We start from the raw sequence: 24,004 nt of genomic DNA, 5'->3' as shown, positions 1-24,004 counted from the left end.
CCAGTCAGAGAAAGATAAATACCACATGATCTCACTCATTTGTGGATTATAGAGAACAACATAGACTGATGAACAGGGACTGATCCAAAGACAGAGAAGCAGCGGTCAGACTATCAATCCAAAGAAGGAAAATAGGGGAGGGAGGGGGTAAGGGGAAGAGATCAACCAAAGGACTTTTGCACATGCATATAAGCCAAACCAATAGACATGGACAACAGAGGGATGAGAACATGAGTGAGGGGGGTGGGAGGGAGTTTGGGGGTTAATGGGAGGATGAGGACACATTTGTAATACCTTAACCTAAAGAAACTTTGTATGCATGCATATAAGCCAAACCAATAGACATGGACAACAGAGGGATGAGAACATGAGTGAGGGGGGTGGGAGGGAGTTTGGGGGTTAATGGGAGGATGAGGACACATTTGTAATACCTTAACCAATAAAGAAACTTAAAAAAAAAAGATATTGTCTGGGAAGTATTAACCCACCCGCTGTATTCACCAGACCTTGCTTCTTCAGATTACCACTTATTCTGATTGATGGCACATGCACTTTCTGAGCAGCACTTCATAACGTACGAAGAAGTGGAAAATTGGGCCTCTGAATGGTTTGCCTCAAAACAAGAAAAGTTCTATTGGGACGGTATCCACAAATTACCTGAAAGATGGGGAAATGTGTAGCTAGCGATGGACATTACTTTGAATAAAGCACTTTTGTTGTTTCTCTTGAAATTATCGTGTTTTCTTTGATTACAAAATCCACCATTATTAACCAGTACACCTAGTATACATTTATTGCTATCCCTTAATTATTGCTATGCTAAAAAAAAACTAATTTTTTATTCAGATATCACAGGCATAAATATTTTTAGTTGCATGCATGAAAAGAAGTTTTCTTCAGTATGGCTGCCTTCATATAGTAACTAATCAAAAATAGAAAACTGTCCTTGCACCAACTCAAATATCAGGGACAGATGTACTGATTAGAGACTTAAACAACATAACTTATGCTGTCTGAAAGGCTTTCTGAGGCAGATGTTCCATCTTATGACTCATCTAGTCATTTACTTATATACTAATGTCCACTATATTATATCACTTATATCAGAACAACCAAGCAGTGAAAAAGAAACGCCAAATTTTGCTCCTGCAAATATAAAGTTCCCATTTAGATTTAGATTGTACCTGAAAAGAAGAAAAACAGTCTTATTTATTAGTTTTCTGCTTTTGACTCACAGGACTCATGTAGGGTGCCTGGCCAGTCTGGGTGAGGGGCTGAGGGCTGTTTTCAGGCTGACTGAAGCTCCCAACCGCTCCTTTTTTCTTTTCTTTTTTTTTTATTCTGGGCCAGCTTTAGCTCTGAGACTTGGCTCCAGCTCTGAGGCCTCAGCTGCTGAAAGTAGGTATCTGGTTTGTTTCGGTTCTACAATCGAAACTCTGTATGAACTCCAGCTCTGAGATCCCGGCTCACTGAAAGCAAGTTTCTGGGGTTTTGTTGAGCTTCTATATTTGTTACAATGTTCAAACTGCAGGCTCAGAGGCCAGCAAGGCAGGCGGGGAACGTTGGAGTCTACCGTCACTGAAGCAAGCAAGCCTCATGTTCAGTTTAAGCTGCCTGGCTGCCGGCCGCCATCTTGGCTGGCAGTTAATTTGCATATCTCCCTGATTAGCCAATGGGAAGGGTAGCGGTCGTACGCTCATTACCCTGTTTCTCTTTTATTAGATAGGATACCAAATAGTGACGTTCCTAAAGCTTTTTACAAAGCACAAGATAAATCTGCTTTAAGTGAGTAATTTTATTCTATTAGTTCTGAAACATGTTCACTAAAAAATGTATCTCAAGAAAATACTTAATTGAAATAATGCCAATATATTAGTGTTATTAACTTATTTAAATAAATTATAACAGGATTATTAACAAGACACTGCAGGGAAAATACTCAGATTCCTTAGAATCCATTGATAAAGTTCTCTAAGAACCCAGATTGCCATGCAGAGTTAATGTTACCGTAAGCATAAAAGAAGTTATCTAACAATCTAAATATTTATTCTAGTATCAATCTTAAGTCTTAATCAGTTATACTTTTCATTTTTAACAGAAGAAAATGAATAAAAATGACTGTAAAATCCTTTTAACTGGGAATTTAAAAATTAGAACAATACTATTAAAGTGATCATGAATGTATCATGTTAGGAGCATTAAACTTCATTTGAAAATCAAATCGTATAATTGAAGGATTTTACACACACAAGGGGTTTTCTACATTTTATCTCTTAATGTAGTATTTATTAAAGGCAAATTTTAAAATTGAGAAAAACCCTTAATAATATAAGCACCTCTTTATTTGCTATGAAAAGAAAATTTTTATGGAACTGTCATGTTAAATAGTAGTCAATAGCTGCATACAATCAGTAAACAAATTCAGTTCAAGGCAAGAAGAACTATATTTCCATTTAGTGGTTGCAATTTAGATTATTCTAGCGTGTAATACTTTAATTGTATAAAACAAAGCTGATGTCACAAATACAAAAGAACTTCTTGCAAAGCAAGTACCACAAGTAATTTCTATGCTGCCAATGATGGCTGACAAGTGATGAGCACTTTGTTCAAATGTATACACTGCACATGAGACAACAGGTGGTTTATAAAAAAAAATACTGAAGAGAAGCTCTTAAAATTTTCATAATCAACATTTTATAATGCCTTGTCAGAATATCTGCTTTGATCTTTGAATAGCTAAAACACTTCTTACACAGGAAAATATACTATTCTTGCCTTGACATTTACAAAAGGAGAAGCTATACCAGACAAACTAGGATTAATACTGGGCTAAAAATATTTGTAAGAGACAATGTATTACTATAATGCCAATGTGTTGATATTACCAATGTATTTCATAATTTAGGTTAAAATATTTCCAAAAATTTAAAAATATCTATCATTATGAATTGACATCTGGATACTATTATTCAGTGCTGAAGAAAAAAATATCCCCATAAAAGCAAACAAAGAAACACCCAAGTTCTTTAGGCCTACAGTCAGCAGTGTTAGAGGTGTTTTCTCACTGATGCAAATAAATGAAACAAATGGCCAAAATGACTAGCACTCCCCACTACAACTACCACCTCAATCTAAACTTTTTTATTTTTTGTTAATCCTCACCCGAGGATATTTTTTCCATTGATTTTTAGAGAGTGGAAGAGGCGGAGGGAGAAGTAGATAGAAAAAGAGAGACAGACAGACAGACAGGCAGACAGACACATCAATGTGAGAGAGACACATCAATTTGTTGGCTCCTACACACGCCCTGACCTTGGCCAGGGATCTAATCTGCAAACCAAGTACATGAGGCCAGGGCTCAATCTAAAATTTTAATAAAGCACTACAATGTATGGGGTTTTTAATGTTGTTTTTAAAAGAGGATAATGCAAAGTCAGAATGAAATAAAACTTCAACAGTTTGAGACATAGGCCATCACTCCCAACCCCCTACTCCAATGCACTAATCACAGAGAAAAAACCTGGATTAGGAATACATAATGATTAAAGGATTCTTCCCACCCCTCAATCCCAACTATTCCTAAACACAAGGAACACTTATTTGTCTAAAATAATTTTTTCTAGCTGAAACAGCAACGGAGGATGAAAAGGGTACACTTAAGCCACTAAATAATGAGGAAAAGTGAGTCAGCAAGTGTACTCTACAACTTCCCTTATAGTCAGATTACTACAACTAAGGAATATTTAATTATAACTATGAAATATTAAATTATCTCGAAAACTCACATTACAACTGCCTAATTCTGAGGTATATGTAGGGATGGGCTAAAGTAGGCTTTCAATTACACATATGTGAATACACAGAGTTTACTATACTATTACTTATTAATTATTGTGTTATTTTCCATATGAACTGTAAACCTAGTTTTGCCCACCCACCCCTGTGTAATTTTAATGTATGCTTATTTTTTACAGGAATTTCATATGGAAATATACATAAAAAATATATGAACTATAAATTTTTAACAGTCATGATACAAATCAATGGTGAGGAAAACTGTCGGGATCTTAGCATGACTCAAAGTAGTGACAACAAACTATACTAGGTATCTCTGAATTCTTGACACACAAAACAACAACAATCAAGTTTCACTTAAGAATGTCTATGCCTGGCCAGTGTGGCTCAGTGGTTGAGTGACGACCCATGAACCAAGAGGTCACTGGTACGGTTCCCAGCCAAGTAGGGGGCATGCAGGAGGCAGTCGATTGATGCTATTTCTTTCTCATCCATATTTCTATTTCTCTTTTTCCCTTTCTCTCTCTCTAAAAACCAATAAAAATATATTTTTTAAAAGAGAATGTCCTTAATGAGACAGTAAAAAATATTAATTTTATTAATTCTCAACCTTAGAGTACAGATCTTTTTATATGCTGGGCAAGGAGACAGAAGTAACACTTCTGCTGCATACCAAAGTATGATGGTTTTAAAGAAAAGCATTTGAATTGCAAGGTGACTAGCCATTCTTTTTGTGGGACTCCATTTACACTTGAATGACCAACATTCAAACCACAGTTATTTAATCTTCATTATCTGGCAGCCATTTTATTGTAAACTAGAGGCCCAATGCATGAAATTCATGCATGGGTAGGGTTCCTAGGCCTGGCCGGCAATCAGGGCCGATCTGCGGGGCGACCAGTGGGATGACTGGGGGCCCCCGCTAGCACCCACCTTGGCCAGCCTGGCGCCGCTTGGTCACTGGCCCCACCCCCACTGCCAGTCGCCTCTCTCTGTGGGAGGAGATCAGGGGATGGCGCCAGCCCACTCGCCAGCCGGCCCCACCCCCCACTCACCAGACGCACCCTCCCCATCGCCAGTCAGGGCAACCGGCAGGGAAATTGGGGGGCCCCCGCTGGCACCCGCCTTGGCTGGCCTGGGGCCTGCAAGCTGGGCGCAGCTCCTGCGTTGAGCGTCTGCCCCCTGGTCAGTGCACATCATAACAACCAGTCATTCCTCCGGTCGTTCTGCTGCTCAGTCGATTTGCATATTGGGCTTTTATTATATAGGATAATAAAATTCAAGCTTATTAAAAGCTTGAATTTTGGAAAACTAGTATCTGCCTTCAGGAGCTTGATAGCTTCCCAATATTTAAATATTTTTCTTACAAGATCTGTGGTGATAAAAGATGTGACTTTATAATATTGCATAATGAAATGTGTCAACTTAGAAAATCTGCATCACTCTCTGAAAATTAGTATTTTCCAAATGATTAAATTCATACAGGGGTAAGAAGAGACATTCAAAGTTCAAAAAGAGACCAATAGACAACAGTAACAGTTCAAAATGTCCATTGCTATTCTAGTAGTTGCAGAGTCAAGTTTTGATGTAGTAGTAAACAATATTCACAATTTTTGAAAAAGTTATTAAAATATTCTTCCTTTTTCCAACCATGTATCTGTGTGAAGCCCAATTTTTTTCATATACCACAACTAAAACAAACTATTGCAAAATATTATTACAAAATATTGGATAGTGGTTTTAAAAGGAAGGACTATAGATCAAAGTACCCAGATTCAACTCCAAGTTCTGTCATTTACTAACTTGAGCAAGATACTTAACCTCTCTAATTGTTTTTCTAGTATGAAAAACAGGATTAGTAATATATATTTCATGTAAATATTGTGAAAGATTAAATGAAGTAACAAATTCTTTAGTATACTGCCTATAACATATTAATCCTCAAAAAATAAAACTTCTGGTAATAGTACTTGTTACTAATATCATGTAAAGGGAAAGAAAAGGAAAACTATTGGCAGAACAGTTCCTTTCACCAAACATCAGTGGATAGCACCATCAGTCCAGTAAAGGTTGGCTATCATTCTGCCTTTAACTGGTATGGGAAAGTTATCAAAAAAAATGTCTATCTATATAAAAGCCTAAGCGACCATCACAAGCGAACTGACGACTGAACAGGCTGCGTGGGGCAACCAAGCTGGCAGGGGGGTTAGTGAGGGACGACCAAACGACTGAGCAGCAGGCTGAGTGGGGCAACCAGGCCGGCAGGGGGGTTAGTGAGGAGCAGCCAAATGATCGAGCAACAGGCTGAGTGGGGCACCCAGGCCGGCAGGGAGGTTAGTGAGGGGTGATCAAACAACCAAGCAGCAGGCTGCGTGAGGCAACCCAGCCAACAGGGGTGTTAGTGAGGAGCAACCAAAGAATCGAGCAGCAGGCTGCATGGGGTGACCCGACCGGCAGGGGGGTTAGTGAGGGGTGACCAAATGACCAAGCAGCAGGCTGTGTGGGGCGACCAGGCTGGCAGGGTAGGCAGTTGGGGGCAACCAGGCCAGTGGGATGGGGGGGGGCTGTTGGGGTGATCAGGCCAACAGGCAGAGATAGTTATGGGTGATCAGGCTGACGGGGGGCAGTTAGGGGCAACAAGGCCGGCAGGGGGGCAGTGAGGGGCAATCAGACTGGCAGGCAGAGGAGGTTAGGGGTGATCAGGTTTGCAGGGGGGACAGTTAGGGGCAATCAGGTAGGCAGGCAGGTGTTAAGGAGCCAGCAGTCCAGAATTGTGAGAGAAATGTCCGACTGCTGGATTGGGCCTAAACCAGCAGCTGGACATCCCCCAAGGGGTCCTGGATTGGAGAGGGTGCAGGCTGGGCTGAAGGGACCCTCCTCCTCCATGCACAAATTTCATGCACCAGGCCTCTAGTAGAAATATAATACATAAACATGTATATATTTTCACAGACACCACATGTAAGTATACTATATGAAAGAACATTAACTCTGTTTCCTTTTTTAGATTTCCTAGTAAAATGTTATCCAAGTCATTTAGTGGAAATAATAGTGGGGGGTCCCTCAGCCTGGCCTGTGCCCTCTTGCAGTCTGGGATACCTTGGGGGATGCCCACTTGCCAGCAGGGAGCAGGCCTAAGGTGCAGTCGGTCATCCTTAGCGCTGTGCTGGCAGCCTGGCTTGTGGCTGAGCAGAGCTCCCCCTGTGGGAATGCACTGACCACCAGGGGGCAGCTCCTGCATTGAGCATCTGCCCCCTGGTGGTCAGCATGTGTCATAGTGACCAGTCATTCCCAGTGGTACTGCTGTTAGGGTCAATTTGCATATTACCCTTTTATTATATAGGATAGAGGCCTGGTGCACGGGTGGGGCCCGGCTCATTTGCCCTGAAGGGTGTCCCGGATCAGGGTTGGGGTCCTGCTGGGGTGCCTGGCCAGCCTGGGTGAGGGGCTGAGGGCTGTTTTCAGGTGGGTCACACCCCCTTCAGAGTGGGGGTCCTCACTGGGGTGTCTGGCCACCCTGGGTGAGGGGCTGATGGCTGTTTGCAGGCTGATCAAGGCCCCCTGCGGGGACCCTCACCCCATGGGGGTGTGGCCAGCCTGGGTGAGGGGTTGATGGCTGTTTGCAGGCTGGTTAAGACCCCCAGTGGGGACCCTCACCCCATGGGCCCACCTGGGTGAGGGGTGAGGGCCTTTTTCAGGCTGCCCACAGCCCCTAAAGGATGGGGGAGTCCCGCTGCGGTGCCTCCCAGCCTGGGTGAGCGGCTGATGGCCACGCCCCCCAATGAACCAAGCTCCCAGCCTCTCCTTTATTTCTTTTTTGGGCAGGCTGGAAGCCGGTATTTGGGATTTATTTATCTTCTATAATTGAAACTTTGCAGCCTTGAGCATAGCCCAGGGCCAGCCAGGGCAGGCAGGAAGCTTGGCTTCCTCCCTCGCTAGGGTCAACCCAAGCCTCCTGCTCACTCCAGCTCTGTGGCCGCCACCATCTTAGTTGGGTTAATTTGCATACTTACTCCTGATTGGCTTTTGGGCATGACTTGAGCATAGTGGAGGGATGGTTAATTTGCATGTTTCTCTTTTATTATATAGGATAATCCTTCTATGTATATACTCACTACAAACCTTCTATTTACAAGTAAAATAGGCCAGTCTCCTAAGCCTCTCAAATCAGATGAAGTAAACTTTTAAATTCTCATCCATTAATCACAAAGTTAGAAAAGAAAGGCTGACAAAAAGAGCAGAAAGAAATTACCACAGAGAAGGATTAAAATTATAGTCTGGTCATAATTTACATCAAACTTAACTCAGAGATCAACTGCAAAATCCTGCCAAGTACAGCAGACCATGTACAAACCATCACCCTAATGAATTCCAGGGCATTCAGATTTCTCTATTCTCTCCCAACAACTGCCTAGCTATATAGGCTTTAGAAATAAGTCTCACTTTTTGGACATCTCCAGGTGTTTCCCTATGCAAGTCACCCAGCTATTCTCTTACTCTCCACAGGGTAAACAGTTATGAGGTAATCTTATTTCACCAATTTATATACATTTTAAGTTGTTCCCAATATATACTGTATAATTTACATTCATAGTTGCTTAAATAAGGCATGGTAATTCTGCTAAAACCAAATTCAAGAATTCCTTTTGAAAATCAACATGGCAATGTCTAGCAAAAGTTAAATATATGGTAAAATAAGTAACCTTTGACTCAATTTCTTCTTTAATAAATACTTGAAGAAATAATACAATAAAGGCAAAAGGATACATAATAAAGTCATTCACTGGAGAATTATCTATCATAACAAAATAACTAAAAACATATTCCAATATTCCCAGAAAGCTATAAATTAATGTATAACCCATAGTTTCAGTTCTTCTATCCATCTGACAACCTGGCATGAGAGAGAAGACCAACTGGCCTGAATAGAAGGTGGATACTGTTGTCCCTTTCATCTCAGGTTCGAGGGAAGAGGAACAAAACCACCTTCCCCTGAGCCAACTCCTTACCTATGTAAAGTGCAAAATATCAAAAGGTCTGGTGGCACAATGGTGTGTTTAGGTACTACGGCAAGAGCTGAGGCAGTCAGTCTAGGCCAGCCAGGCAGTGCTCCTTCTTCCCTCCCACAGAGGGAGCAAGGACAGCAAAGACAGATCTGGAGTGGAGAAGGTAGACCAGGAAGAGGATATCACAGATTAGACAAGCAAATTCAAGACTCAGAGCCAGTCTGGGAGTTCTGAAGGGACGACTTGACTTCACCAATCAGAGGAGAGGAAACGTAACGTTCTAAAGGACCAGCGCTGCTATACAGCCTGTGGCCCCACCTTTCCTTCAAATGCCTGAGCTAGCAAGTTACACTACCAAACCACAAGCTCAAAATTATGTCATTGATGTACAAAAACTGTGTCCAAGATACAATGGATGGTTTAAGGGTATCAGTGTAAAATTTGCAAAAGGACAAGTTTGAGGAAATTGAAGGCTCATGTAATAAAACACAAGTGCTCATCTGATTTCATTCATGCAAGTTAAATGTAACAATGAATGCATTGGTTTTTCAAAACCAAATCAGTCTCAATACTTACATTTTTAACTTAACATAATGACAGTGTTTTGACAACTAAGAAAAATACGGTTCAAAAATTCGATGCTTAAAGATCAAGAGACTCTCCAGGACCTTAGAAGTTGCCCTCACATCCCTAAGTAATTTCAACTCATTAGTGAGAGAAGAGGTTTAAAAAGAATCCATATAGTTGCTATTTTGAGCAAAGAGGGCAGGACACAAGATCTCTAAAACATGTCAGAAAAGACATTCAAGAAAAAAATGAGAACGCTTCATGTACCTAAAGTAGATATAAGACCACTATGAATATGAGGATATATTCAAGCAATTAAACTGGAAATAGCTAGTAGATTAAATAGCTTCATACAATATTACAATGCAAAGTAGAAGGAACAGTTTCCTACTGCTACAATATTTCCCATAGTAAGCAGAGTTGGTTATTAGAATGCATTGTATATGTAGATGAGAACCACTGCATAATTACTTAATCCATTGAATTTGTACCAAAGAAACAAAGAAAACATATGCTTTTTGGTCAGATTGTTTACTGCAATCCAATACTAGATTAAATTAATAAATACTGCTGAAAAAGAAAATTACAGGACCCAACGAAAAAAACTCCATTATTTTAGGATACAATCAAAGACAGCTTTATATTGGCAATTTGTGTCTATGCAAAAATGTGTGACTCATTTTAAACTTTTAAATGACTGTGCTTATCAGAGAGGGAGGTGGGCTCTTGAAAACAGTAATTTATGTTTGTGGTAATTAAAGGTGATTTACAAAACATATAAACACCCAACTTAACCTAAGAGGGGGTGGCAATTAAATGAAGGCATTTTTACCTTTTCATTTAGCAGTTCAATAAAGTTGTAGTGCCTGGAGGGCTCCAATTCCATATAAACAAGAAAGGCAACTTAAAACCTATTTCTTCCATCAGTGCTACCTTCATCTCTTTTTAGCAAACACAGGCAACAAAAAACTAAAGGAGCTCACTGGAATCTTACGTTAAAGCTCTAAGCAATTTAGATATTTAAATTCAAACAGATACAGAGGGACAGTAATATAAAACAGAATGGAAATGCATCTGTCATTAATAACAAAGGAGAAAGAAGAAGGACTTTTATTTTTCCTAGCCAAAAATTCTAACCATCTGCACAGAAATCATCTACATAGATTACCTTAGCTCTCTATGGGTAAGAACTTGTCGGCCCAGTTTAAGAAGTGTGAAGGCTGAGATATAAGTAAAATCAATGAATAACTTAAAATCATATTGGGGGGCTCAGGAGAAGACAAGTATTTTCTAAGAATTATAAAACTGGGTAGACCTTTCAAAACAAAAAGAAATGACATTAAAATCAAACAGTACCATTAGCAGTTATCCCAAAAACTGAAATGCTCTATTTAATAGACTCCTTTTTCTAAGGAAAATAAACATTGAAGGTAAATTCAAAAAGCAACTAACTTCTTCCATATAATCAATAGAAGAAAATAAGCATATATCCTTTCTGATTTTTTAAAAGGAAACACAATTACTTCTGGAGACTGGGAACAAGGGACAAACATGAAATTTTACTTGAACAACTGAATTATTTCCAATTTGTTCATAATAAGCCTATATCATTAATTTTTATATATAATGAATATTTTTAAAGTAACAACATCTGGCCATTTATAATTAAACTAGGGGCCCAGCACATGAAATCGCACAAGACCCAGGACCCAGAGTCCCGCAGTCGCTGCAGGAGGTGGGACCCAGAAAGAGTCCCTGGGCCACCACCGGCACGGCGCTGCAGGAGGCGGGACCCAGAAACCCACCTGCGCCTCCAGTCAAGTACTCCAGAGTCAAGTCCCCACACACCTGCGTGCTCCTCGCTGCGCATGCAGCCCCGCCCACCCCACCCCACACACACAGCCTCCTGCTGATCAGCCCTTATGGTATGATGGTGTGATGACCACAGGCTTTTTATATAATAGAAGGTAGAGTGAAATCTGATAAAAAACAAAACTGTGTACTCATAAGGTATGAAGGGATGGGGTACAAACACATAATTAAATTATAATTTTATATGCACTATGGTATGATACTCGTTTTTTCTAAGGCACAAGTTTTTGTACCCTAATTGCATATAATTCTATCTATTATAAGGGGACAGTTTTTGATATCAAGTAGATGGCTACTGATTATATTCAAACAACAGAGTGTTGGAATGACTAGCAATCGTTTCCCTTTGCTTTGACAAATCAGCAAAGGAATTTTGTTTAGGTGACTTTGCATTGTGCATATTAAAACAATTAGTATAAAGACAATAAAATTGATAAGAATATATTTAGAAGATCATGCTTCTTTTCCTATCATCATTCTTAATAGTGGGGGTGGGGGTGGGAGGAAAGGATGTAGATGAAAATAATCAAATTGCATTTGAAATACTTAATTCTCAATGACAGTCCCTCAATCTTTTCATCTTTCAAAGTCCAGCTTAGGTTAGGTGGCCAAAATAAGGCTCCCTCAGTCAGGCTCCCAGAGTGAAAAAAGAGGAAGCTGGATAATATCCCCTCATCAAGAAGACATAGAATGGGGAAGAGATAATTGCACACAAAAATATGAGTTATTAGGATAAAGAGGTATAAGGACAGTTCTGCCTTCCCTGCAGCCTCCCATCTACCCTCAACAGGCATGCGCTCACTAAGCCATCTGAGAAATCGAAGGATCACTTTGTGGCAGGAACAGACCATACAAACAATCTGTGAGAGCAATCAAGGAAGTAACTTCTTTAACAACAAAACCCACTAATTTGCTTATGTGAGCGTAAACTCCTACACTAAATCATCCCAGCAGAGCCATTATGACTTATCCAGCTTAAAAATCAAACATTTTATAGAGATAGAAATAGATCACTGACAACTGTTGAATCACAAGAGTCTAAGCAAATGCCATCTCCTCATTGCTTTAATACAGAACTCTTGAGAATTTTATTTGAATCATTTGTAAGCACTTTATATTAGTACTTAAATTGGAAATTTTTGTCTTAAAAGTCAGAATATATATTCACTTTTAAAAAAAGCCAAGAGTCTAAAGTAAAATCAAAAGTCACCTGTCTCTCTCTCCACCACAATTCTATTGTCCAAAAATCAATCAATGATTTGATGTTTCTTCAAATTTCTTTCTATGAGTATAATGCAGAGCTGAGCTGTCCAATACTATAGCAACTAACCACCTGTGGCTGTTAAGTACTTGAAATGTGGCTCATTCAAATGGAGATCTATTCTAATTGTAAATTACACACCAGATTTCAAAGACATGTTACCAAAATATATCAATAATTTTTATATTGACTAAATGTTGCCATAGTATTTCTGTTATATTAAGTATGTTATTAAAATTCATTTCACCCCTTCTTTTTACTTTTTAAAAAATATCGCTGGCTATCAGAAATATTTAAATTATACATATAGCTCACATTTATGGCTCACACTAAATTTCTGTTGGTCAGCACTGGTACAAAGGCTAACAGTGCAGATTTTGGAGTTAGATTTACCTGAATGATACTACTCCTAACTATACCGTCTACTAGTTGTGTAATCTTGAACAAATTTCCTAACCTCTCTCTACCCCACTTCTGACATGTTCTGAGAATTAAATAAAATTCCTCATATAAAGCACTTAGCACACCTAGCACATAATAAATGCTCAATAAATATCTGATGGCAACAAAAGAACAAAAACTATAACCTAATTCTTTTAAAATCATTATACAGCACCTATCTCTTCAGAAGTATCTCCTGATATATGCCTCAAGGCCACTATTGTGCACAGCAGGTATTCTCTGAAAAACAATATACACCAAGCATTTTAATTCTCTCCCTCTCCCCACCCCCCAACACACACACATGAATCTTAAACATACTACACATTCAGATTTAAAAATGTACAAAAGCAGTGTAGTATAGTGGGAAGACTGGAAAGAGAAAGAACTTTAAAAAAGAAAGATAGGCTCCCAATTTACTAGCTATGTACCCTAGGAAAATACTGAACCTTTCTCTCTCAATATCCTCATCTGTACAACTGGGATAACAACAATCCTGCAGAATGTTAAGGTTAAAGAGAATAATATATTTGAAAGAATCTACCATAGTACCTAACATTTACCAGTTGCTTAATAATCATTTCCCTTCTTCTAGAAATCAAAATAAAATGCTAACTATTCAGAGACACGCTATTATTAATATTGCTGGGCCATAACTGCAAAAGCCTGTTCATATCCAGAAAAAGTAGCTTAAAAACATGCTAACTACATAGTTATCTTATCCCCTGTATAAACTGGAGCTATAAGTGCATACTACTGTATACCCGTATAGGTAAATACTCCAGAAAAGATGAGTACTTCAGGAAAAAAAATATCTAACTCTATGCCCTCTGTTTTTATTAAGTATTATAAGAGGAGTAAAAGATTGCTTCCAAATTACTGCCTTTTATGCAAGCTAACAGAAAACACTATACGCTGGGTTGTGCCTCAGGCCTCTGCTACAAAAAATGCAATAAGTTTCAATTTAGAGCTAAGAAAGTGTTATCTCTTCTGATAGATATCAAATATATATGAAATTAGACAACTCATATTTTATTCTCTTTGCCTTGGCTGCCACAATGCTCAGTAGTAAGGTTTATTCTCAATTTTAACAATTTTATTTGGTATGGATTATGTGTTACCATATACTCATGTTCCTGACCATCCATTCTCTCCACTCCCTTTAATTATCACTCTTCATTAATGCACTTACATTTTTTCCTGTTATTTTAATGTATTTTATTGTAAGACAGTTAAAATTCCTTTTAGAAGTCAGCAGAGCAAAATAATAAATGCAACTGAAGTTCACACAAACAGTTCAAAATAAATCCACAGGCAGAAAATTTAACTTTAAAAAGCTAACTAGAATAGAACTCAGGAAAAAACAGGGCAGTATATCCCATACTCCCACCATTACCACCAACATCCCACATACAATACACACATGTGTATACACACACCAACCTAGCTGAAAATAATCAAGTTGCATTTGAAATTCTGTTTTTTACAACTATACATAATTATAATTATCCTATATAATAAAAACCTAATATGCAAATTGGCTGAACAGCAGAACGACTGGTCCCTATGACACAAACTGACCACGAGGGGGCAGATGCTCAATACAGGAGCTGCCCCCAGCCCATAGGCCCCAGGCCAGCCAAGGTGGGTGCCAGTGGGGGCCCCCTGATCACCTCGCCAGTTGCCCCACAGATCAGCCCTGATTGCTGGCCAGGCCTAGGGATCCTACCCTTGCATGAATTTCGTGCACTGGGCCTCTAGTATACTTTATAATGAACAGTTCTGTAAATCTGAACCTCCTATATGTTTCTAAATTGGTAACAAAACTGACCCATAGCTCAGAAAGCAGAACTCTTATTTCTAGTCTACATGGTCATATCTCTAAGTACATGTTGAGAAACTTGAACTACCTTTATCTATAAACTAGAGGCCAGGTGCATGTGCACCGATGGGGTCCCTTGGTGTATCCTGCGGGGATCGGGCCGAAACCAGCAGTCCAATGCTGTCTGCCACTCCTGCCTGCCGCTCCTGCTTATCTCGGCCCTGTTGCATCTGCTGCCGCTGCCGCTCAGTAGGCTCACTGCTGCTCTGCTGTAATCTCCAGGCTGCAGCAGCCAGCCATGAGCCCTGTGTCTGGCTCCTGTCGGTCAACTGAGCAGTACTCCTGCTGTGGGAGCGCACTGACCACCAGGGGGCAACTGCTACATTGAGTGTCTGCCCCCTGGGTGGTAAGTGTGCATCATAGCGACCAACTGAGAGGTTGTTCAGTCGGGCAGGCCTTTATATATATACACTAGAGGCCCAGTGCACAAAATTCGTGCACGGGGGCGGGGGGTGGGGGGTGTTGTCCCTCAGCCCAGCCTGCACCCTCTCCAATATGGGACCCCTTGGGAGATGTCTGACTGCTGGTTTAGGCCCTCTCACAATCTGGGACCGCTGGCTCCTAACCACTCGCCTGCCTGCCTGCCTGATTGCCCCTAACCGTTTCTGCCTGCCAGCCTGATCGCCCCCTAACTGTTCCCCTGCTGGCCTGATTGACACCTAACTGCTCCCCTGCTGGCCTGATGGCCCCCAACTGCCCTCCCCTTCCGCGACCCGCCCCCTCCACCAGGACCTGCCTCCTCCTCATGAAATGACGGAGATGCCGGGACCGGCCTCCTCCATGCCATGCAGAGCCGCGGGACCCCCAGGCCTCACCACGCGGAGTGGCCTACGGGCCCTGCCTCCACTGTGCACGTGGCCATCTCGTGGCGGCCAACTTGTGGCGGCCATCTTGTGGGTCACCTTGTGACAACATAGTGCGTGAGGGTGCGAAAACCACCTAGACTTTTCTTAGTATAGATAGTGTGACAGTAGATACAGTAAAACTGACAAAGGTGCTGTCCTTCAGATAGCACACAAATGCCTTCACTTCCTGTTAAAATACCACCTCAAAAATTCTAATGCCATCTTCAAAAGGATTCAGTGAAATCAATAACCCCATCATGTTCAAAGCTTTAAAAATCTAACAATAGGAAATTATATTTCTTCTAAAAAATCAGTAAAAACAAGTCACATTGGCCCATTAAACTCGAGGAAAAAAATTAATCATTTTCTAAATAAAAGATCTATTACCAGAAGTTACTGCAGGTATAAATTTAAAAAGAATTTTTTCTTTCCATAATATGGTTGTTATTTCCCTATTCTGTATTAAATCTGTGGCAGTCTTATTTGAAGAGAATAGGAGATGTTTATAAGAGATGTAAGAAAGGCCTATCATGATATAAGAGATATAAGAGATGTAAGAAAAGCCTATCCCTTCTTTACAATGACTCTCAAATTTGTTTTTCCCTTTGACTGCCATGGACATTTCTACAAAATCCAGCCCTCATTATTTCCTCCATGAAATGCTACAAGAACCTCCTGGCTGTTCTTTTTGCCCCATACTTCTTCCCACTCAAATCCATTCACAGTGTGTTGATATATAGTTGCTAGAACATCAACTCTGTTAACTAAACAGCATAACCCTAAATATCAACCATAAAATGAATAAAATCCAAATTTCTAATTTCACAAAATACAAATTATCAATACCAGTATACACAATAGGGATGACTCTCATCATCATTACGTTGAAAGGAGGAAAGCACAAAAGAATATAGAATGTATGATTACATTTATATGAAGTTCAAAAATAAGCAAAAATAATCAATGATAATATAAACCAGAATAGTGATTACCCTGAGTAGGGGCTGAGTGAGAAGAGTGACAGGAATGTTCTGTATCTTGATCTACATGGTGATTACACAAAAGTACACATGTGTACAAATGCATCCAGCTGTATGTAGGCTTCAGATTTGTGAGTTTTATGAACTTTACTATTTATATCTCAATAGAAAAATAAAGAAAAATAAATTTAAACAGTTGTGAATATTTACCTGATCATGTGGAGGATAAGAACTTTCTAAAAATAGAAGTACATAAGATAGACATCTAAGGAAAAGACTGATAAAAATATTTTCAACAAGGATGACACATAATACATTCCCATGTGCCTGTACTACATGAAGAAACTTTAGATCAGGGATCAATAAATAAGTCTTATGTCCTATTTCTATATGATCCCAGAAATAATAATGATGCTTACATTTTTAAAGGATTTCAAACACACACATACACACACACACACACACACACACACACACACCACACCACACCACACCACACATACACACACACGGAAGAACATGCAACGAAGCAAAATATTTACTATCTGACCCACTAAAGAAAAAGTTTCCCAACCGTTGCTCTGAAAAATAACGTAAGAAACTAGTAAGTGCCATCACTTATAAATGCAAAACAGAGGAATCAAAATGTGGGTAGGAACAAGATTTCACAATGTACACTCCAATAGTATATCAATTTTCTTTTGTAACCATGTAAATGTTTTATCTATTCCAATGTATGATCTATCTAAAATTACTAAAAAAATAAAAATTTAAGATATTAATATTGTGATGGCCGTATGTTCAGTTAGGAATTATGTTACAAGGAATGAAGGAGAGAATGGATATTGGACAACTGTATAGTCTGTCTGAACACTCCAGAACTTTCCCAGGGGAGTACTTGTCTTGTTTAGTTGATATTTCTGGGAATGTGCTTTGGTTGTGCCTACAACTTGTCTTTTATATGCCACAGACCAATCACAGACTCTTTTTTCCCATATTGATGATATTTATTTATTTATATTGCAATCACAGATTCTTATTTTCTTTTTTAATGTATCTTTATTGCTGAAAGTATTACAGATGTTCCCGTTTTATCTCCCATTGACCCTCTCTACCCTGCACCCATTCCCACCCAGGCCTTCACCCTATGTCTGTGTCCATAGGTTATGCATATCTTATACATACAAAAGCCTAAGCAAGCGAACAACCGGTCGACGAGTCACTATGATGCGCACTGACCACCAGGGGGCAAACACTCAACACAGGAGCTGTTCCCCAGTGGTCAGTGCGCTCCCACAGCCAACCTTCCACTGCCAGCCAAATGCCCGTGGTCCCTCCCCCTCGCCGACCAAACTCCCGCGGCCTCTCCTCCCCCCAGCCGGCCAAGCTCCCACAGCCCTGATCACCAGGATCACTGGCCAGGCCGAGGGAACCCACCCATGCACAAAGTCACGCACTGGACCTCTAGTATGCATATAACTTCTTTGGTTAATCTCTCTCCACCCACGCCTTCCCTCTGAGATTCACCAGTCTGTTCCATGCTTCTCTGTCTCTGGATCTATTTTGTTCCTTTCTTAGCAATATTTTTTTCCTTTCTTAAATACCTTTAGCCTGACTGAAATACAATAAAGTATGTATAATCCTAACCAAATTCTTTTCCCCTTGAGAGTTAGGAAAACAAGTCAGATAAATATTATACAAAAGACAATAAAACCAAAGATTTGATTACATTTATTAATGGTTTCAGGCCATTATCAGGATCTTACCATCATCCTAAATTGCTCCAGCACTTGAAAATTTAAGTCAAATATCCCTCTCTAACCACATACCCCCTTTATACCCAGCATATCTGTTCTTGAAGCTCATCAGGAAATCAGATCAATGAGCCTTCCACCTTTCAGTCCTCTCCTATTTTCACTCCTACCCTGTGCTAAGCTCTACTCTGTCAGTTTAATCATGCTCACAGCCAAACCTTCAGTTCTCTTGCCCCAAATTCCTCACACCTGCCCTATCAATCCTACATCCTTATAGACATCTCCCATATGGATGTCCTAGGTATACAAAATCAAAAACACTGTCCAAACTGAACTTATCAACTCTCTCCCAAGACTTGCTGCTTCTTCTATATTTAATATCTCAGTGAATAACATCAAAAATCATTCCACTGGCCCAGCCCAGAAACCCAGGTGTCACATTTGATTCCACCCTCTCTTTGAAACTCTCATATGGGTCACCAGAACCAATGAAAAAAAACAAAACAAAAAACAATCCGTCAGAAAATCAGAGGCTCTCGCCAATGTACATTACTCTACATAACAAAATTTCCACCATCTCCACCTCACCCATAACCCTATTCTTTGCCTGTATCACAACCCTTCCAGAAGATGTCTCCATTCCTTCCAAGGTGAAGCTACCTAGATCAGTGCTTCTCAAACACTAGTGGCAGGCTTTTGTAAAATACAATAAAAATGAATTACTAGGCAAGTGAATTTTTTTCAAAAGACATACAAAAAAAGAGTACAACTTTATTAAATCCAAATGACAAAAAAATTAGTCAAACTGACATATCTATTTCTAGATGTTCATTTTCAATTGCTATAGGTATATAGTCAAGGACCAGTAACAAACAAAAACACTAAACCAGACCACAGCTGGCCCCTACCTCTAATCTGTTTCCTTTGTTTGCATTAATTTTCTCATTATAACACTATTCCCTAACTAACGTGCAGCCTTAACTTGAGCCTTAACCTAAACCTTTCTATTCTATCAGAGATTTACTTAACATGCATTTAGCTCACTTTAGTGATCAAAAGAACACAAACAAACACATACTTCTACCTGTTTTCTCTCTGCTTTATATCCCTCTCTCCTTAATCTCCTCATTTAATAACTTGGGCGCCCTTCTCCCTCTGAAATAATGGAATCCACTCCTCTATCAATTCCACCTTCTCGGCACATGGAAAAGCAAAAATGCATAAAAATTCAACAAGAAAATTTCAAAATGTCTCTACAATTAACAAAATTACTTTCACATAAAAACTTCTCAATGAATCTAATCCAAAACAGGGGACAATATTAAATTAGAATATAATATCTACACATCATACACTTGCTATGGAATAAGCACTCTCATATGGAGATTATACTAAATAACATTAGAGTCACATTAACAGATGAATCCACAATTATATATTGTGAAGTAAAGCAAATCTTCTATTAAACAGGCATTTCTAATTTTATTTGAGCAATAACGGAAAGAAAACATTGATCATAATGAAATCAGCCAAGTATATAAGCAATTGTACTTACGTGTTAGATGAAAGATTCCATCACAGGCACTAATATGAGATAAAAAGGCATTTCCCAGGCCTTGTCCTTGGTGAGCTCCTTTTACAAGACCAGCAATATCCACTACATTTAGAAAGGCAGGAATTTTACTGAGAAAAAAAAACAAAAGATGGTTTTATTGTAAAACAGTACTAAGAACCTATTTATGATTACCCTGGCAGGTGTGGATCAGTTGGTCAGGCATCATCCCATGCACTAAAAGGTTGCTGGTTCAATCCCTGGTCAGGGTACATGCCTGGTTGCAGGCTCTATCCCCAGCAGGGGGTGTACAGGCAGCAGCCAATTGATGTTCTGCTCTCACATCAATGTTTCTCTATCTCTCTCCCTCTAAAAAAAAAGAAAAAAAATTCAACAAAATTACATTTTTTTAAAAAGAAACCTATTAGTTAACCAAATGGATTTCCCAAACATTTTACATGAATTAAGTCTTTCTTTTCTTTTTTAATTTCTTATTTATTGATTTGAGAGAGACAGTGAGGAAGAGAAAGAGAGATAGAAACATCAATTTGCTGTTCCACTACTTATACATTCATTGGTTGCTTCTGGTATATGCTCTAACTGGGGAGTGAACCCACAAGCTTTGCGTATTGGGATGACACTCTACCCAATTAAGCCACCTGGCCAGGGCCTAATTCTTTCCTTTCTAAAATAATGTTTAGAAGACTCTTAATAATGATTTAATAAATAAATAACAAAAACAAAACAAAAAAGAGATAATTTTTTAGTACTTTAGGACTTTCTTACCTAGGTAAGTGTTATAAAGCAGAGTAGCTGTTTTTATTGTCTCTAAAGATTAAAACATATTATCATATTCTAATTGGCATATACACCTGCACATGCACACACACGCGCACACACACACAGTAGAGAACGTTTAAAGAGTATACTGATTCGATGCAAGGTAATCATCATAGAATAAGCCACCGTACCTTGTGTCATGCATTGGACTAAATGCTTTACATGCATTATCATTTCAATGTTCAAAACAATTCTATCAGGTAGGTGTTATTTATTAAGCCTACTTTACAGATGAGGAAATTAAGCCTTAGAGCAATTAAGAAACCAGTTGTGGGGATTCAAACACAGGATATCTGGGTTCACATTTAATCACCATATAGATTATATAGCCCAAGCTGCATGTAATGATGTGATCCACTTACCATAGTAATAATCCAGTTGTTAATAACAGCAACCGAATTAAACAGATACACAAAATAACCTTTGCTTTGCTCAAAGTAAAGTCACAGTTAACACAAATCAGAAACCAAGTTAGGAAAACCAGTCAGCCACGTAGAAATGGAAATTAAGGTATATGAGTAAATAAAGTTTTCAACATCACATGACAAAGGTGTATGCTAGAGTTGTATGTATTATGTATTCTCTGTCAATTTTTAAAGAGTATCCATTTTTTAGAATGTCAGTTTCACCATACGATAAAATACAACATGAAAGTTCCACAAAATACTTCCCTATTATCTGCATGGAAAATGAATCCTTTAAAAGTAATTGTTCCATAAAAAATTTTTATACAGATAGTAATTACTTGGCAATTGTTATCAGCAAATCCACAAGAAAAACACACAAAATGTGGTTAGTTTTTTTTGTTGGATATTGTGGTTGCCTCCCCAGAATCCTTTGCTCCTTCTCTTGGTAACTATATTGATTTTCATTTGGCTAGCCAAACCTCCCCAAGGTAACCCAGAGCTTTGGAGAAGCTGGCTCTACCCCTACCTCTAAAGGGGTGGCATATACTTTAGGCCTATACCAGGCAGTTTAATCTCCTCCCCTAGGCATGATTAATGATTCTAAGACCTTCACCTTGCCCCATTTGCCTAGAAAGACTTAAGGAGGTTTGCCAATGGAGCTTAGCAGTGTTCTGGCTCATGAGTCTTCTGAGAGAGCTTCTAGAAGCAAACCCCTCATCCTCCACTCTGAATGAACATGGATGAGAAAGTATCCAAGTCCAAGATTTGAGAGGTAGCCTGTGACCACAAGGAGGAAGCAATCTTATGATCAAGCTGATAAAGAAAGTAAAATGGAAAGAGAAAAGACACCAATTCTACACAATTGAGTTACTGAAACCAACACTAAACATCATGCTACCTATTATAAAACAACTAGGGGTCCAGTGCATAAATTCGTGCACCTTGAAAGGAACTGTAGGCTGTGAGGCTGCAGTGGGCACAGAGCCAGGTCTCAGCCCACCCTCCATGCCCCCGCCCAGCCCCCAGTCCCCTGTCTGCCAGCAGCCCTGCTCCCACCGCCACCACTCCCACATGCTGACAGCGCCAGCCCCGCTTGCACCCACTGACAGTGTGGAGCGATTGGGGCCGGCGCCGTCAGCACGTGTGAGCAGAGGCTGCTGCCCCAATCACCCCTTAGGAGAAGGGGGAGGTGGAGAAGTCCTCAGGAGTGATCGGGCTGGCACCCGCTGACAGCGCCGAGCAATCGGGACTGGTGGTGGGCACCAGCAGCGGGTGCAAGCGGCAGCACTAGCTGTGGGTGCGAGTGGGGCCAGTGTCGGCTGTGGATACAAGCGGAGGTTCTGAGAACCGAGCAGGATCACGATGCGCAGGAGCAAAGAATTTTCAGTAACCACCAGAGGCTCACCCGGATGACAGTGACCGGCGCCCTCGCTCACCTACTCCACTATCCCACCACAGCCACTACCTGCCATGCTCCGTGCGCACCCTTTAGTGGTCAGTGCACCTCATAGCAACCAGTTGTTTGGTTGTTCAGTTGTTCCACCATTCAGTCTATTTGCATATCAACCTTTTATTATATAGGATATGTTGAAGTCAATATGTTAAGTACAACCAAACTCATCCTAAGTGATATTTCTAAAAATTAAAAACAACCATATGATAAATATAAAGTTCAGTAGCATAGATATGAGTGAAAAGGCACTGAATTTGAAATGAGAAGCCTTGGGTTCTATTCCTGGTTGACATTAACTACGTGTAGCCTTGAGCAAATCATTTCACCTTTCTGGGCTTCCTTTTATAAGGAAACTAAACAGGACAATCTATAGTTCTAAGATTCTATATTGTAATGAAAATTAGTTTCTTAATTCTGATTCTAGATTTAAGGTTTAAACTAGTAACACAACATCTAAAAACAAAACAAAACAAAAAAAACTGGCCCTAGCTGGTTTGGCTCAGTGGATAGAGTGCGGATTGAAGGGTCCCGGATTTGATTCTGGTCAAGGGCACATGCCTGGGTTTTGGGCTCAACCCCCAGTAGGGGATGTGCAGGAGGCAGCCAATCAATGATTCTCTCTCATCATTGATATTTCTCTCTCTCTCTCCCTTTCCTTTACTCTCTGAAATCAATCCTATATAATAAAAGCCTAATATGCTACCTGTCCGGTCATCCATTCAACCAAAGTGTAATATGCTAATGATATGGTAAGGCCACTGAACCTCTTGCTATGATGGGCACTGACCACCAGGGGGCAGACAGTCGACTAGTCGCTATAATGTGCACTGACCACCAGGGGCCAGATGCTCCGACTGGTAGGTTAGCTTGCTGCTGGGGTCAGGCCGATAGGGACTGAGAGAGACGGGCCAGCCATGCCCTAAAGCCCTCCCGCGGTCCCTGTCTGGCTGGCCAACTTCCCATGTCCCTCCCCAGTCCCGATTGTGCACCAGTGGGGGTCCCTCAGCCTGGCCTGCACCCTCTCACAATCTGGGACACCTTGGGATGTCAGAGAGCCAGTTTCAGACTGATCCCACAGGCCAGGCTGAGGGACAACACTGGTGCACAAATTTGTGCACCAGGCCTCTAGTAAAACTATTAAAAAAAAACCAGAGAAACAAAGATGGCGGCATAGGTTAACGCCGGAGATTGCTGCCTTAAACAACCAATTCAAATTAAGCCTGAAACAGGGAACGGACAACATCCAGAACCACAGGAGGGCTGGCTGAGTGGAAATTCTACAACTAGGAGTAAAGAGAATATCATATCCAGACTCAGAGGAGGCGCAGTGCTGAAGTGAAATTCTCAGG

The 24,004-nt window shown here is 40.1% G+C and overlaps 1 protein-coding gene across 3 annotated transcripts in view; it reads right to left on the bottom strand.

Annotated features, from left to right (window-relative positions):
* Positions 1 to 24,004, bottom strand: part of OLA1 (Obg-like ATPase 1) — a 162,668-nt gene that overhangs the window by 109,267 nt on the left and 29,397 nt on the right. For all 3 annotated transcript variants that reach the window (XM_006760604.1, XM_006760605.2, XM_006760606.2), the window contains exon 4: positions 19,959 to 20,086. In XM_006760604.1, coding sequence (XP_006760667.1) covers positions 19,959 to 20,086 — 128 coding nt within the window. The remainder of the gene's footprint in view (positions 1 to 19,958; positions 20,087 to 24,004) is intronic.

Source organism: Myotis davidii, unplaced genomic scaffold, assembly GCF_000327345.1.
Source record: "Myotis davidii unplaced genomic scaffold, ASM32734v1 scaffold370, whole genome shotgun sequence".
NCBI lineage: Eukaryota > Metazoa > Chordata > Mammalia > Chiroptera > Vespertilionidae > Myotis > Myotis davidii.
Note: the sequence above shows the minus strand (reverse complement) of the source record. Positions and strands in the feature narration are given on the sequence as shown.